Genomic DNA, 15829 nt, shown 5'->3' on the forward strand with positions numbered 1-15829 from the left:
GTTGATGGTTCAATTCTCAGTACAGTATTTATATAATTAAGAATTAAAACTTCTTGTTTAAAAAAAAAAACAAAAAAAAACTATCTTTGCGCAGATTTTTTTTTCTTTTTAACAAATAATTAAGACGTTTTTTCATTAAGTATTTAAGCTTTTAAACAGTAAAGGCATAGTGCTGAACTGACATCTCTTTATTTTGCCAACATGTTGAAAAGGGAGATAATTACTTTAATGACAACCTTCTTCATAAGGTTAGAACACCAGCTAAATGTAAATTTTTTATGCTTTTGTTTAGGTGTGTATGCAATTACTGGGATTGATGTGCAATATTTTGGATTTGGATGTTCTTTCTCTAATGAAGGTTGTTTTAAAAGTAAGTTTCTGAAGTAATAGTGTTTTTGAAAATGAAGTCACAATTAATTTCTAAACTCAGTCATGTGATGGAATCAGCACAGTCTACTAACATGGGTTTCAAAAAAGATTTTTGTTCAACAACTCTTCACAGTTTAACAAGATGCACCTGAAGAAGATCAGAGTGACATCAGCCAAAAAGGTTGCGAGAATAACAATTCAAGATGAGAATAGCATTCAAATGATGCATTACCGAAATTTATTTTTTATTTTTGCATGAAAAAAATAAAATAAAAAAACTGATATTGTCTCAGAAAAGTAAAAACCAAATAAAATCTTTAAACCCCAAAAAATCTTTAAATCGAAAAAAAAAAAAAATCTTGAAACCAAACAAAATCTCACACAAAAAAATGGTAAAGTGTTTTATTGATTCAAACAGAAATGAAGCGAAATGGTGTTGAGCCAAAGAAAACAGATTATCGGCAAAAGTTTACAAAGGTTTGTAATCCAATTTGGATTCCAAAACTTTGTTTTCAGCCACCTTTCGAACAGCTTTCATGAAATCTTCTTCAATGACGGCATCTCGTTCAGCTCGGATGGTAAACATGCCTGGAAAAGAAATAAATTCATGTACAAAAATAAATTTAGAAACTTCAACCGAAAATTAAACATTTTAAAGTATAAATAATCGTTATATGTATCGATAGGGAAATGAACGAAAAATCAAAATGTAAGAAATTAAATTATTTGATGCTTGTGCAGTTTAGTGATATTTTACACCAACGCATTTCAGGTGAAAACATTATGTACTTACATGTACATATTCAAAAAAAAATTTTTTTTTTTTTTTTTTTTTTTTACACGGGAATCACTACTTATCAAGGCCTGGAGGCCACTCGAGGATAGATAAGGGTTAATGGGTATACATTAGTCAATGTGATTATAGCATAGTAACCATAAGTAGTGGGAATTTTGTAAATTGGATTACTTAGGGGGACGGTTCATCAAGAACTTGTTTACGTTGGACTTGAAGACAATCAGATTTTATTCAGCTGGAAATCAGGCAAACAGAAGAGAGTTCCACAAGCGTGCAGTTCTAAGAAAGAAATTTTATCGCGGAATCTACATTTAGGTTTAGGTACGGATAAAGAGTGTGAGAAATTATTGATAATGGTTTTCGCTAGACGAGTGTTTTTTGTGAAAGTTTGGCGAGGGGGGACTATAGATTGAAGCTCAGACGAGCACTTGCCGTGAAAATAACAATAAAGCAGAGACAGGCTTGCAACATCTCTTCTGCAGGGAAGAGAAAAGGCACCCTCCATTAGGCTACAAAGTCTATTTTGAATGATGTCAAGGCAGGATAAGCTGCTTCCAGCAGCTTCTGCCCAAATCCAATGTAAACAAGTTCCTGTTGAGCCATTCCCATAAATAAAATTTTACCCAATTTACACCATTAACAATTACTAAACTACCACTTTACATTCATTAACCCCTATCCTCAAGTGGCCTTAGGGCCTTGATAAGTGTTGAATCCCTTGTAAAAAAAAACAAATCATATTCATAAGCAAATTTTAAATTTTCACTATTCACCAATAAGAAGCATTGCCACGATACATTCGAAGTAGGTAGGAACGTTATAACAACCTAGCGAAATAATCAGACAAAAACAAATTGAAAAAGTGCTTCCCATTAACTTGTCTCCTCATGAGGGCAACTTAGACACAAGGTCGATTTCTAATGTGGGTTGGTTGTTGGTTGGTTGTTTTACAGCATAGCAACCCTTTTTGGGTTATTTAATGCTGAATCCAAAGATTTTGAAGAAAAATTTTTTAATAGAATATATTTGTTGTTTTCAAGTCGGTTTCTATTTAACCCATAGTTGGGACCCTAACAGGTACTAATACTCCGGGTCAGAGTGGACCTGGGAGCAATAGTAATTAAAGGGTGGCTCCACACTCCCCAGAGCCCGCAAGCTAGGGCCTCACCACTGGATATAGTTTTAAGTCATATCGAGGACCTTCTAATGTGGGAGAACATCCAGCTCACAAAAATGGGGAACTTTAAATCGGGACAAAAATTAATATTGCCTCAGTCTATAAGGATTTCTTTTTCATGAAACGAGGATAAAAGTGATACCGAATCAATTTAACGTCTTATCAATTTTTGGACTAATTTCTTACATCCACTGTCAACATTGCTAACATTATTTTCGACTTTTCATTTTATTGGATTTGTGATGATTTTAACTGTTTCTATAGCCAATAATAAGCATGAAACTAAAATATAAAGGATAATTGTGAGAAAGACAATACTTTGAAATTGAAATGTTTGTTCAAATAAATGAGCTTATATAAATGCATGGTTTCGGATGTCATGGAAAAACTTATACATACCAGCTTCAGTACACACATTTCGTAAATCAGCTCCATTGAAATCATCAGAAAGTTTTACGATAGCTTCCCAATCTAAAAGAAAAAAAAACGTTTAATCAAATTGAAAAACAAATCGGTTTCAGATTTGCACGATAAGAAAAGATAAATTTGTATAGTTGTGCATTTAAGTTGAATTTTCTCCACATGTAACAGAAAGAATTTAAAAATAAAAAAGCAAAATAATTTAAAAGAGAATACACTAATTAATTGGCTTTTTCATGGCATATCGATTCTGTAAGGTCATTTAATGCCACGAAAGTTTATCGTGAATTCTTATGTGTAGGTTATTTGCAGCAGTATTTATTTTTAACATAATGCTAAGAATATTTGGGAGGTAAAAATTTTTGTTGTGTTTTTCAAATTTTTTGTAAAGTCTTGCAACTTTCAGAAAATTGAATAAATTGTCTCGAACGTTGTTAAAAAGATTCATTTTGTTTAGTTTATTGTATCTTTATTTTTTCATCGTATCTTTATTTGGTTTGTTGGGAGATCTTTACAGGCACTGAGTGCATGTTCAACAGTGATATGTCACTGATATGCTATGCATATTAGAGCTTCTTGTCCTTCAGGAAATATGAATGGCTGATTCATATTCTTACTAATATAATCTCCACCCACGCGTCTTTTGTGTCCTGGTTGCCATTCATTTTTGATAAACGTTATGAAATGTAGTTTATTTCTTGGAAAAAGATCCCACATGCCTTGCCGTTTAGTTGATATTTAGTTTCCAATTTTTGTTTCATTTACGAACATTGTACACAGTGCCTTTAATAAGTTTCCAGACTTTTTCATATGGGCACTTTTATTGATAATACACACATGAAACTCTAGTCTCCTTAGAAGTAATCTCCTCCGGCTGCAATGCACTTGTACCATTCCAATGCCTTCTGGAAGACCCAATAGAAGTCATCTTGTGTGAACATGCCAATGACTCTCGTCACAGCCTCTTTTATCTCCTCAGTTGTCTCATAATAACAGCCTTTAAGGTTTTCCTTGAGCTTAGTTAATAACCAAAAGTCACAGGGAGCAAGATCTGGACTATATGGAGGGTGGGGAACCGTCTTGATGCCCATCTTGGTCAAATAGTCTGTGACCTCTAAGTACCCTTGGGACAAACTTTGCACAAATTTTCTGTATCTTCAGTTCTTTCTGAATAATTGTGTGTACAGTTCCCACACTGACATCAAATTGTGCACTTATTGTTTCTATAGACACACAATGGTCCTTATCCATGAAATTCTTTATTTGGCCAATCAACTCTGTTGTTCTGATTTCCTTACTCCTTCCATACCTCTCATCATCCCTCGTAGACTTCTTGCCTTCCTTGAATCTCTTATGCCACTCAAAAATGCTTGATACATGCAAGATGGTCCAAAAACAGTCTGAAGCATTACATACGTTTCTGTGGCATTTTTTCCAAGTTTAAAACAGAATTTTTTTGCACATTGTTTTTCTAATATATCCTCACATCCAGATTGCATTTTTGAAATTCACCAGCTGTGACAATCAGGCTTTAGTAGAGTGTATTGCAATTCCTGCTGTAGCTGTTCATTTGAACCTGAAATCATAAAAATTGGTCAGTCATCCATAAGGTGTATAGCAATAATACTGAATTTTCGAAAGTCTACTCCAATTTCAAATGCCTGTACAAAAAGTCTGGAAACTTATTAAAGGCACCTTGTATCTCCCTATCTTATTGAAGGCACCTCGTACAATGTTTATAATGTGCTGGTTTTTTAAAACAGCAGATAAATAAAAAAATATGCCACGACTGACGGCATTTTCTAATTGTCAGAATTTGTAGCGATTTAGAATTTCAAAATACAAGAATGAAATTTGTTGGTAAATAGTTGCACGATGCTGCGTAGTTGGCATGCTTAATTGCAATACATGCACATGACAAGTCTGAGATGGGAAGTATATCTGGCTTGGGGCTTGACTATACAGAATTTGATTTCTCCACTTAGAAAATTGATTGCTGTGATTGTGGGCCACTTAAGACTTTACAAAAATTATGCTCCCTTTGTTACAGCCGTGACCAAGCCCATGGTTGGTTTTGAAATCACACACCAAATTCAGGCAAAGACAATGAGCAGACAATCACAGCCTGTGCAGTGAATGCAGATAAATGTGACTTCACAATTGAACATCTCAAAATAAACATTTTGAAATGGTAGCTATGTGACACTTACGTCACCCGCGCGTCGTCCAGTGGTGGAATGACCCCGGTTGTCGGCTCTGATGTTTCCTCAGCGATGATGTCACGGCCGGTTTCCTAAAACAGACTTATCATGCAGAAACAATCGAAGGGACCAAGTCAATAAGCGTTTCTTTTTGTTTAAACTTCTTTGTATTCAATCAGGGTACAATCGCAGTTAGCTGTTTAGTTAGGGACTGGCCACTTGTTAACTGCGAGGTTTTCTCCTCTCTCTCTCCGACAGACAACTCAATTATCTACGTGACAGGGACAGTCGATGGGGGAATCTACGTTCGTCGGACCCAAGGAAGCAAGGCTCTCTCTCTTACTCTCTCAAGGCTCGCTGCTTATATTGTGGGGGCGTGGACTGGGTCTCTTCCCGTTTCAGGTCGTTGGCCAATCAGAATTAAGGGATCACTGTCCGTCAAATCTTCGCCAGGCGGTATATACCCAAAAAAGGAGCTGCCTTTCTTTCTCTGTTGGCATTCGGTTGTTCCCTAATGGAATTTGACAGGACATAAAAACAGAAATGCCTAACTTAATTATTTTTGAGAGGACATAAAAACTGCTGAATCCGATTCCACAAAGGCCACGCGCCTTTTCAATAGGGTCACGTGTCGCCCCGCTGTTCGGCGACTGTTTGCCCCTGTAGATCGGAATTTCATTGGTATCCTCGCCACCCACGGGCTGTCATGGCCAATTTAACGTCATCACGTTCTTCCACCATAAGCTACGATCTTATCTTTTTTTTCTCTTCTTTTCGTCGTTTACAGCTGCCTGTTTTCCCTTTCTTTTTCCACGGGTTCACCGCTACTCTTGGCCTTTTGGTCAGGATCAAAGTGCAGCATCTGTTCTTCGGATGCCGCACTTCCATTTCTTGTTCTCTTTCGGTGGAGGAGAAATCCTTCACGACTGGGACAATTCTTATTTTTGTACCCTTGAGCGTCTCTCAGCTATATCCGGAACTAAAAAACTTTTCATGATACAGAATTCAAAAAAAAAATATCCACAACAAAAAAATATAAATTCGTACCAATTTCGCCTTGTTTTGCAATTGGTTGTGCATGGATTTTTAGAATTTCAAGACGAGCCTGTTCATTTGGTAATGGAATTTCTGAAAAAAAATAAAATAATAATTTAGAGTTTAAAAATATAGATAGATGGAAATCATTATCATCATGGTTTTTAATCACTCCTGAAGAGAGAGCCCCATCCATCCTGGTTGCCTTCCACCTTATGGGGGTCTGTCATGCAGGAGTTGTGCCACACTAGGTACTGTGGATTGGTGACGCTATTTACCCATAACTACATTACCACGTACAAGTGCTTGGTATTCCAAAATGGTCACCCGTCCAGTACTGACCAGATCAATGCTGTTTAACTTCAGTACCATACTTTGGAGTAATTGTGCGAATTTGCTAAAAGTGCTGTTTTGGCAACCATGCATATAAAGAGAACTATTTTTAGTTGGTGCAATTACCCCAAAGTATAGTACTCTAATGGGAATTGGTGTGTCAATGTGATTATGACGTATATGATGGCGGAAATATTCATCTCAAATCAACATTAATAGAATCAAACATCACGGAATTTGGCCTGTCTGCTTTTTGCTATTATTATCTGGTATCTTGGGTGATTCAATGATCAGTGATCGACTCAAATCCAAAATCAAACGTGCAATCTGTTGTTTTGTATGGCTCTCGATGTATTTCATCAATGAAGAAAACTGGCAGAAGACTATTAGACACAGAGAGGAAAATGTGTTGGACTTCGGCTTTGACCAGATTCAACTATGTCTGAAATACCAATATTCACAACCGTGATTGCAAGAATTATGAGTGAATGGAAAAAGTTCATGAAACTTCTGCCATTACTAACCAGCAACGTGTTACCACTGTCGACCAAGGGAAGAGTCTATGAGGCATGTGTATGCGATGCGATGATGTACGGAAGTGAAACCTAAACAGTGAGAGTTGAGGACATATGCTGCATGGAGAGAAATGATACGAAAATGATATGATGAATGTGTAATAAGAATCTTAGACAGGCTTAGATCTGATAACCTCAGAGGCAGATTACTGGACAGTATAATGAATCTGATTCGGGAATTTAATGTGAGAAGATATGAGAAATTACTTAAAAATGATAAACAAAGCTCTAATCTTTCTCCTCCCCCCCCCCCCCGCTACTTACAAGACGTAAATTATATAACATGAATACAAATGGTTTACCTTCGTTTGTGTTCGCTTGAGCCTGCTTTGATTTCAGAACGAAAAGACCTTAGTCCAGAGGGCCCATTGTTGAGTGAATGTTGAAAGATATGGATATATTTTATACAGAATTAATAGTTTGTGACATGCAAGTGTTGGAGCCTTCTTGAAGTTGAGGATAACATAGAAAATGTGCTGCACACAAACAACAATGTTATATATGAGGGCCCTGCAGAATAGTCTTTTAGAACTAAAGGCTAGATTTCTAGTGTTTCCATGAAACTGCAGGTATCGATGGACGATCAAATTAATGCGTGTAATGTTATTGAAATAGCAAATATTTTCATAAAAGAATGTTAGAAATAAGCTTATGAAAATGATTTGAAACGATAACAGAAAAAGGTCACAATAATAAAGTAATTTGGAATATAGGTTAAACAAAATGAAATTGTTACAAATAGTTTCAATAGATTTGTCAGAATAATATTTACAATAACAAAAAAATTGATCTTTTGACGCAAGGCTGATGAAAACAAACAGTTTTGTTATATCTAGAATTTTGCAGACAGGCAGTAAGGGAGTCCAAGAGGCAAGCAGTTGAATTCAAGCTACTGAAGAGCTCACAAGAAAATTATCGTTTGAGTTCTGGCAGCTTAGAAGGGACACGTTCATAAAGATGTAGAAATCTAGAGACGTTGCCAAACTCCAAGGAAAGCATGGATGCATGAAAATAAATAAAATACAACCTGTTGTCATGTTTTGCCTTTTGTCTATGAGAAAGTCTAACGTGTAACAAACGCACACACACACACACAGAGGAGACAAATAGAAGTATTTTATACAGTGAAGAGAACAGATTTTACATCACAGAAACACATATGGACGTCCGTATACACACACACATGCACACACACACTAGATGATGCTGCCGTAACATACAGACATGCCACATATACATTTAAAGAAACCAGTGACGTCTTGTATACAAAGACGTTATGCAACGTATACGTTTGGTGCCATACGTAGGCATTAACATCCCACTATACTACAACATGAAAAATGAATTCCATACAGGCCTTGGGATGAGACGTTGATACCCGACACCAAGATCTCAAGACAGAGAAATTTCACCATGATATAGCCTTTAATAATCGTGTATGGTGGCGGAAAAGATCTCGACTTCACTGTATGGGATAACCTTTATCTGAACATCAATTTTTTTTTTTTTTTTTTTTAACATTCAGAAGAAATCTCTTGTTGTGCTTTAACAGAAGCTTGGTAGTGGTGGGATTTCAGATAACTTGCTTGTTCAGAGTCTCAGGTTGTTTGACCATGTACAGCATGCCATCTTGTGCATCAACTCAATAGCATAAATGGACACCCCAGGCGTGCATAGAAGATCAAGGAGAATTTGGCTTCAGTACGTAGAAAGTGACTAGATTGCTTGCAATATGGTTGGTATGAACCCTATGGATCAGGTTGCATAGTGAGCATTAAACATTGCTTAGTAGTGCTCATCTTGGAGTCCGAGAGACTCTCAGCATTTTAAGTTCTTTATATTTTCAAATATTTATTCATAGTGCTTGATTTGATACTTTAATAGCAGAAAATTGTTTGGTTTTTAGCTTTGCAGAACATGATTGAGTTTTACAAAAGAAAAAAAAAATAACATCAATGTTGTTTGATGCAAGAAGTTGGTATCTTCAGACAGCCTAATCTGGTAGTATCAGTTAACATGACTGGTGTCAACCCTTTGGATTGGACCACATATAGAGCATGGTGTCGCCCGTCCTGCAATCAGAGACGTTCACAGCACTTTAAATACTAAAACCAGATGAGTTTAAGAGTAATAACAATATGGAGGAGCCACAGCAATAAGCACCCGAAACCTATTCAATAGTAAACATAAGATGTATGCAAATTTAGGCGCTAACATGACTAGAGGTAGCAGTATAAAAAGACGTTTATTTTGTGCATGCGAGGTTGCTGTCAGTTGGAAAGAGGACGAAAAGAAAAAATATGATGACCGATTGGCAAAGAACAAATTGAGTGCTAGAAGAGAAAAAAAAACATTTCGTCAGAAAAGAAACACAAGCACAACTTCAACGTTGTTTATTCTGAATTCTCAAGAATTTACATGACTAAACTAGGGATTAATTCCAGGAAAAAAATACCACTCGGTTACAAAAAAAGACTATACACAATCTTTCAGAGAGATATCAGCCACATTGGTGGGCCTCCATCCAGGTAGCTGGCTAACTGCATGCATGGCAGATCTTGCTCGAAATTGCCAAGAAACTCTTGCACGAAATCAACTGCAGAGCTTCCATGCTATGTAATCTTTACAGTAGTTCCCTCCAGGCTAACTTAGGTCAACTTCTTCCCCAGCTTTTTTTTTTTTTTTTAAATCTCAATATACCTTTATGGAACTATTCAAGTATACCATAGCAAACGCAGAAGAAAATGACAACATTTTAAAGAACAAGGGAAAACAATAATCATAGATTTGAAAAAATGAGTTACCAATTTTCCTATCAAGACGACCAGGGCGTAATAAAGCCGGATCAAGTGTATCAGGTCTGTTGGTTGCCATGATTATTTTCACTTGGCCAAGTGCATCAAATCCATCCATTTGATTCAATAACTGAAAAAATAAAAAAAATCCATTGATGATTGTGGTTTTGCAGAGAAAAAACATTGTTTGTTTTAACAAGTCAGAAATCAAATGAACGAGAGAAAAAAAATATTTGGATAAAAAGCAAGCATTCTCCCTTCAAGGCCAAGGGAAATAACTTTTCTTTTTTTTTTTTTGATTGATATGACTAAACTTTTATATATTAAAATGTCACATTTGGAAATCTTGTACTCATGAATCTGAATTTCTTTTGATCATTTACATTTTTTTTTTTTTTTACAAAGTAGTCACCACTTATCAAAGGCATTTCCAACTAGGCTACAAAGTCTATTTTGAACTCTGTCAAGGCAGGAACAAATGTGGCAACAGTACTCCATCCTTGGATGTACTTAGCTCTAATATAAGTAGAGAATTGCATCAGCAGTGAGATATCTACTGGAGTGGTAGAACGATCCCACCATTTTTCCAGCGACCTCAGCAATGGATTTGATGTACCTGTTTCATTTCAAATCAGGAGTAAAAGGTCAGACCAAGAAGCTTGTGACAACATGGAGCTTTCTCAAGACAAGAGGCATTCATTTTAATTTCATTTTCTTCCATTAATTATCTTCTGCCTTTTATTGCTATTTACCCTTCCTCCCACAATTTAAACAGTTCACACGCAGATTAAAAGTGTGTACGCTGACAAGTGCGGCAACAAGAATCTTCATAATGTAGAGATGAATAAAGCAGCGATGAAATATAACTGTACCTCCATTAGAGTTCTTTGAATTTCTCTGTCAGCTGAAGTTCCCTCTGAGAAACGCCGACCACCAATTGCATCAATCTCATCCATAAACAAAATACACGGCTCGTGGTCACGGGCATAGGCAAACATTTCACGGATAAGACGAGCACTTTCACCAATATATTTGTCAACAATGGCACTCGACACAACCTGGAGAACAAGATGATCACATTTTAACAATGAAAAATAATTTTCTCAAACAATTTGGAATTAAAAAAAAAAAAAAAAAGAATTTACAAAATAATAAGTGTATAGGAATGTGAAAGGAGGGGCTCTTAAATATAATATTTTAATTAAAAAAAAAAAAAAAAACAGGACTTGGGTGCCATCAGCAAGAAGCGAGATCAAAAGCAAAACTTTGTAAGCAAAAACAAAGAAAAAATGTGTGCTGGGCACAAATTCGCATGACTTAAGTTATTAAGCGAAAGTGTTATCGATGGGACCACAAGGACACAGATGTTATTACAGTAAAAATTTAGCTTTTTAAAACAGAAGAATGTAACAATGGTTTTCAAACCATGTTGAAAGCAAGATTTTCATCCAACACCTCTTCAAACAAAACATTTCTACACAAAATAATTGCAATTTTTTCCAATTTTTCGACATTATGTGTCCGAGAGATTGCTCCTTCTAACAATACCACATCTATGCCTATACGGTGTTGATAACAAAAGTTTCTAGCAGACTTACAAACACACAGACGTTTGAGATTTATATAACAGATATTTTCAATCGTTTTTTTTTTTGGGGGGGGGGGGACATTGGCGCCGTGCTATCACCTGAACTTAAATGATAGGGTTGCTTTTTTTTTTTTAAATTAGAGGACAGGGACCACAAATGAGAAATGACAGCTGATAAATTGGAAGGCGCCAAAGACGTAGTAGGAAGTGATTTCACTGAAATCAAAGATGGATGGTATGTTTTATCCAAAAACAGATACAAATCAGAAATCTGCAAACGTAAACTCCACAATTTATTTGCTTGTATATCTCAACAAATTCTGTAATTTGTTGTCAAAACTTGGGGATCTCTGTTAAATTCTTAACTATTCTATGTTGGCACCAATTTCATTTATATTTTATTTATTTAATTTTTATTTAATAATTTTATTTTATTTATATTTAATAATTTTATGCTAATTTTCTAATGAACTCTCATCAGCATGGATTAAAAAGAACACCTTTAAAATATTTACATTGAATCTTAAGAGATATTAATTGCTCTCCAGAAATGCATCTTTTATTTTTGATTGGTGTATGATACTAGGATAAATATACGATATGCCAAAAAAATTAATAAAACTAAAGGTTCTAGATGACAAAATTTCAAAAATTGCAGGAATGTATATTTTTACTAGTATATCCCTCTCCTAAAAAAAAACAAAACAAAAAAAACACAGGAATCCCTGAGAGGATGGTATCCTAATCATAGAACCGACACTACATTACCTTATCCCCAAAATGCCTGGGAGGATGGTCTCATGACAGCAGAACAAATACTACACTGGCATCCGTAATGGAGTATCGAAAGATAATACGATAGTACAATCAATAGAAGTAATAGCATAGTTTCGGCTTCAGAGAAACACATACCAAATCAATATCTATTATATAAAGAGTAGTTGGGTTTTTTCTTTTTGTTTTTCAATTTCTTATTTCGTTCTAACTAGTGATGGGCATTCTACCAGATACGAGACCTTCGCCTGCTTTTGTATACATTCCAACCAAGAGATCTTTTTAAGATTTTAAGCATCCCTTTTAGTGCGATTACTTCAATTTATCTTACACTTGGTTCACTGGGTATATTTGGCAGATAGTTTTTGAAATTATTTTTTCACAAGTGATTGCTCCTCTAATTACTCGAATGATGAAGATCTTCGTAAGATTCCAATTTCTTTTCATGTCACGCATAAAATGTTGGTATTTCATTATCATTTCCCTCTCAGCTCTTCTTAACCCAGCATGATTGAGGACACTAACTTCTAAGACTGTTTTTTTTTCTCTCCTTGTCCCATATCAAAATATCAGGTTTAATAGCTCCATTTTCTAGGTACGTAACTGTTGGAATTGCATACTAATAATGGTGTACGATTTATTTCTGGTATATGTTCGCAAGAGTTGTTGCAACATTTGTTATTCAACTTTTTAACTGGTTTCATTTTACTTCAGTTGAAGTTCTCAGAAATCAAGGGACCCCTTCCTAGGGAATAGTGTGTATGTATGTTCAGTTAAAATTTTTAAAACTACAAAAGTTGACAGTCTTAATCAGTGTTGCACTGGATGAATAATATCCAAAATTTAGAAAAAATTATTAATAGCTCTTTTACCTTAAATTGGCACAGATTTTATCACGGTGTCAGTTTTCCAACCATTTTCATGTACTAAAGGCAAGTAACTGATTTCTTCTTTATCTCTAAATGATTTTTTTTTTTTTTTTTTTTTTTTTACAAAGGTGGCCACCACTTATAAAGGCCCGGAAGCCACTCAGGGATAAGGGTTATTGTAAGTACAGTACGTTAGTGTGGATATTTAAAGTGTCTACTTAAGGGGTCGGTTCATCAGGAATTTGTTTACGTTGGACTTGAAGACATCCAAGTTGTAGTCAGGAGGGAAGCAGGCAGACGGAACAGAGTTCCACAGGCATGCAGTTCTAAGAAAGAAGCTTTGTTCATGGAATCTACGTTTTGATTTAGGCATAGATAAAGAGTGGGGAAAGTTTTTGACAGTGGATTCAGCTAGACGGGTGTTTTTTGTAAAAGATAGACGAGGGGGGACCAGAGATTGGAGTTCAGACGAGCACCTGCCATGGAAATAACGATAAAACAAAGATAGGCTTACAACGTCTCTTCTGTGGGAGAGAGGTTGCAGGGAAGAGAAAAGGGCATCCCCCACTAAGCCACGAAGTCTCTTACTCCTTGGGAAATCAAAATAAAGGAGAGTTGTCTGTATGTGTATATGTCAACATCAGGTAGCCCTGCTAGTTAATATTAGATGAATATGGTTTACCAAAGAAACTGATTTATCATTTTGGTTAACTTTGGCCAAACATATTGTTTCATTTACAGTTCCTTTGGTCAATACTTATAACTTACCTGACATTAATGATTTAGCATTGGACAATGTACATAATTTGTCTATGAAATGGTAAAATTTTGTTTTAGATATACAACTGGAGATTTTTACCAGTTTTGTTCATCGGAAAACACATTTACAACTTTATCTACATAAATAAAACTGCGTGCGTGTGCTTCACTCTTAAACTACTGGCCACATAACACTGAAATTAATAGGAAATAGTAATCATACGCAAGGATGGTTTATAATGAGTAAAATCTTTGTTTGGATGAATAATGCATACAGAAATATGTCAGCAAGTTGAAATGCAAAATGTTCATTTCAACTGGCTGACATTTTTCTATTATTTTTGTGCATGCGCAAATTCATTCATAGCTTGAAGTGGTTTGATTTTAAATCTTTCTTATCTATCTGACGATAGCTTAAACAATAGGGAGCACAGTTTTTGAGATCAGTACTTTATATTAGATACAATATAATATTCAATAGAGAATTGGCTCTGTGATAATAAATAGAAAATCTGCATGAATTAAAATATATTTAAGCATATTTTACATTTGAGCAAGGCCGGGCGTCCCTTGCTAGTGTTTTGACAAAATTACAGCCTATTTCAGTATGCTTTTTTGATCACAGATGTAACTCCACTTTCAAATTATCGATGTTAAAAGAGATTCATCTGAATAAATTTGAATATTCAATATAGTTTAAAAAACAGGCTCCTTCAGTCTTTGACAGACTATGGATATCCATGAAGTGGTGCCTACATGTGACATCTTTTGTGGCAGGAGGTGCACAATCTCCAACTACACCTCTCCTGAGTCGACATTGTTAAATATCCGTGGCAAGTGAAGTGTATTTACAGGACGACTGGAAACAAATGCCAAGATAAGTGGAGAGCACATACAGTGCCTAGAATTCCCAAATGGTCACCCATCTGGTATTAACCAGGCACGTGTATATATATATATATATATATATATATATATATATATACAAAAAACATTTTTTTCATCAATCAATACACTACCTTTTTTTTTATATTGAAAGTATTGATTGCTATGTTTTAAAGAGAGGAAGACATTTGATGAAATAAGTCTTCTACCTCCCTTTCCCTATAAAGTATAATACATATTTCTAGGGAAGGGGAAAATAGAGATCAGATGAGGCAAGATGTGATGGCGAGAAGAGGAGGAAAGAAGAAATAAAAAGAGGAAGAAAAATAAAATTTAAAAAAAAAAAAAAAAAAAAAAGTGAAATAAAATCCAGAGAAATAGGAGAAAAATAAGGACACAGAGCGATTTTTCTTATTATCATATAAAAAAAAAAAAAAAAAATTTTGTTAAAATACTGATCACTAACATCCCCGGGTTTTGAATGTTAATTTTTTTCCTATAAAGTTATTTTTAAATTTAACTCACTTTTAAGAAGTTAGCATCAAGCTGGCTAGCCACTGCTCGTGCTAAAAGAGTTTTGCCTGTTCCTGGAGGTCCGTAAAGTAAGCAACCTTTTGGTGGAGTGATTCCAACACGTTGGAACAATTCAGGATTCATAAGTGGCAATTCAATAACCTTAAAGACAATAAAACAAAATATGCTCAGTGATATTTTTAAATAATGTCAAGAAAAAAATGGTCAAAATTTAAATTTCATTAAAATACAGCTATAATAAAAAAGAGATTGAAGTTAATAAAAACATTGAGTTAAAATTTGTAAATTTATAACATTGTATCTTGTAAAAAAAATGTAAATTCGTAAAATTATATATTGTAAAAACTGGGGTGCAACTTTACTCGTGTGTCTTTGAACAAATAAATTTCAAATAAAAATATGTACTTACGTGTCATACTGAAATTAGTATGAATTCCAAAAATTCCAAAAAATGGTTCAATAGAAAAATAATTATAAGTAAAAACAAAATTTTTCGAAGTTGCTAAATTAACCCTTTAGAAAATCAAAATTAGAGATAACCATACTTCACAGATGACATTATCTTTCAGGTTGACCATCTTGCTTCTTCTCAATAATACTGCACACTTTTTTCGAAAATCAGCTCTAGCTCATCTTCTGGACCAATTTTCATAATTTTTTAATTTATACTAATTACGACATGACACGTAAGTATGTAATAATATTTTTCCTTAAAATGC

General features: G+C 34.9%; 1 protein-coding gene across 1 annotated transcript in view; it reads right to left on the minus strand.

Moving 5' to 3' along the window:
* Nucleotides 1-757: 757 nt before the first annotated feature.
* The window catches only part of LOC145256501 (26S proteasome regulatory subunit 10B), a 34154-nt gene continuing 19082 nt past the window's right edge, over nt 758-15829 (minus strand). Inside the window, exons 6-11 of the mRNA XM_080115466.1 lie at nt 15102-15251; nt 10574-10759; nt 9711-9831; nt 6011-6091; nt 2742-2813; nt 758-957 (exon numbers count right to left, since the gene is read on the minus strand). Coding sequence (XP_079971592.1) covers nt 839-957; nt 2742-2813; nt 6011-6091; nt 9711-9831; nt 10574-10759; nt 15102-15251 — 729 coding nt within the window. The 3' untranslated portion in view covers nt 758-838. The remainder of the gene's footprint in view (nt 958-2741; nt 2814-6010; nt 6092-9710; nt 9832-10573; nt 10760-15101; nt 15252-15829) is intronic.

The sequence above is a fragment of the Euprymna scolopes genome, chromosome 32, assembly GCF_053919585.1.
Source record: "Euprymna scolopes isolate OS-2025 chromosome 32, ASM5391958v1, whole genome shotgun sequence".
NCBI classification, from domain to species: Eukaryota; Metazoa; Mollusca; class Cephalopoda; order Sepiida; family Sepiolidae; genus Euprymna; species Euprymna scolopes.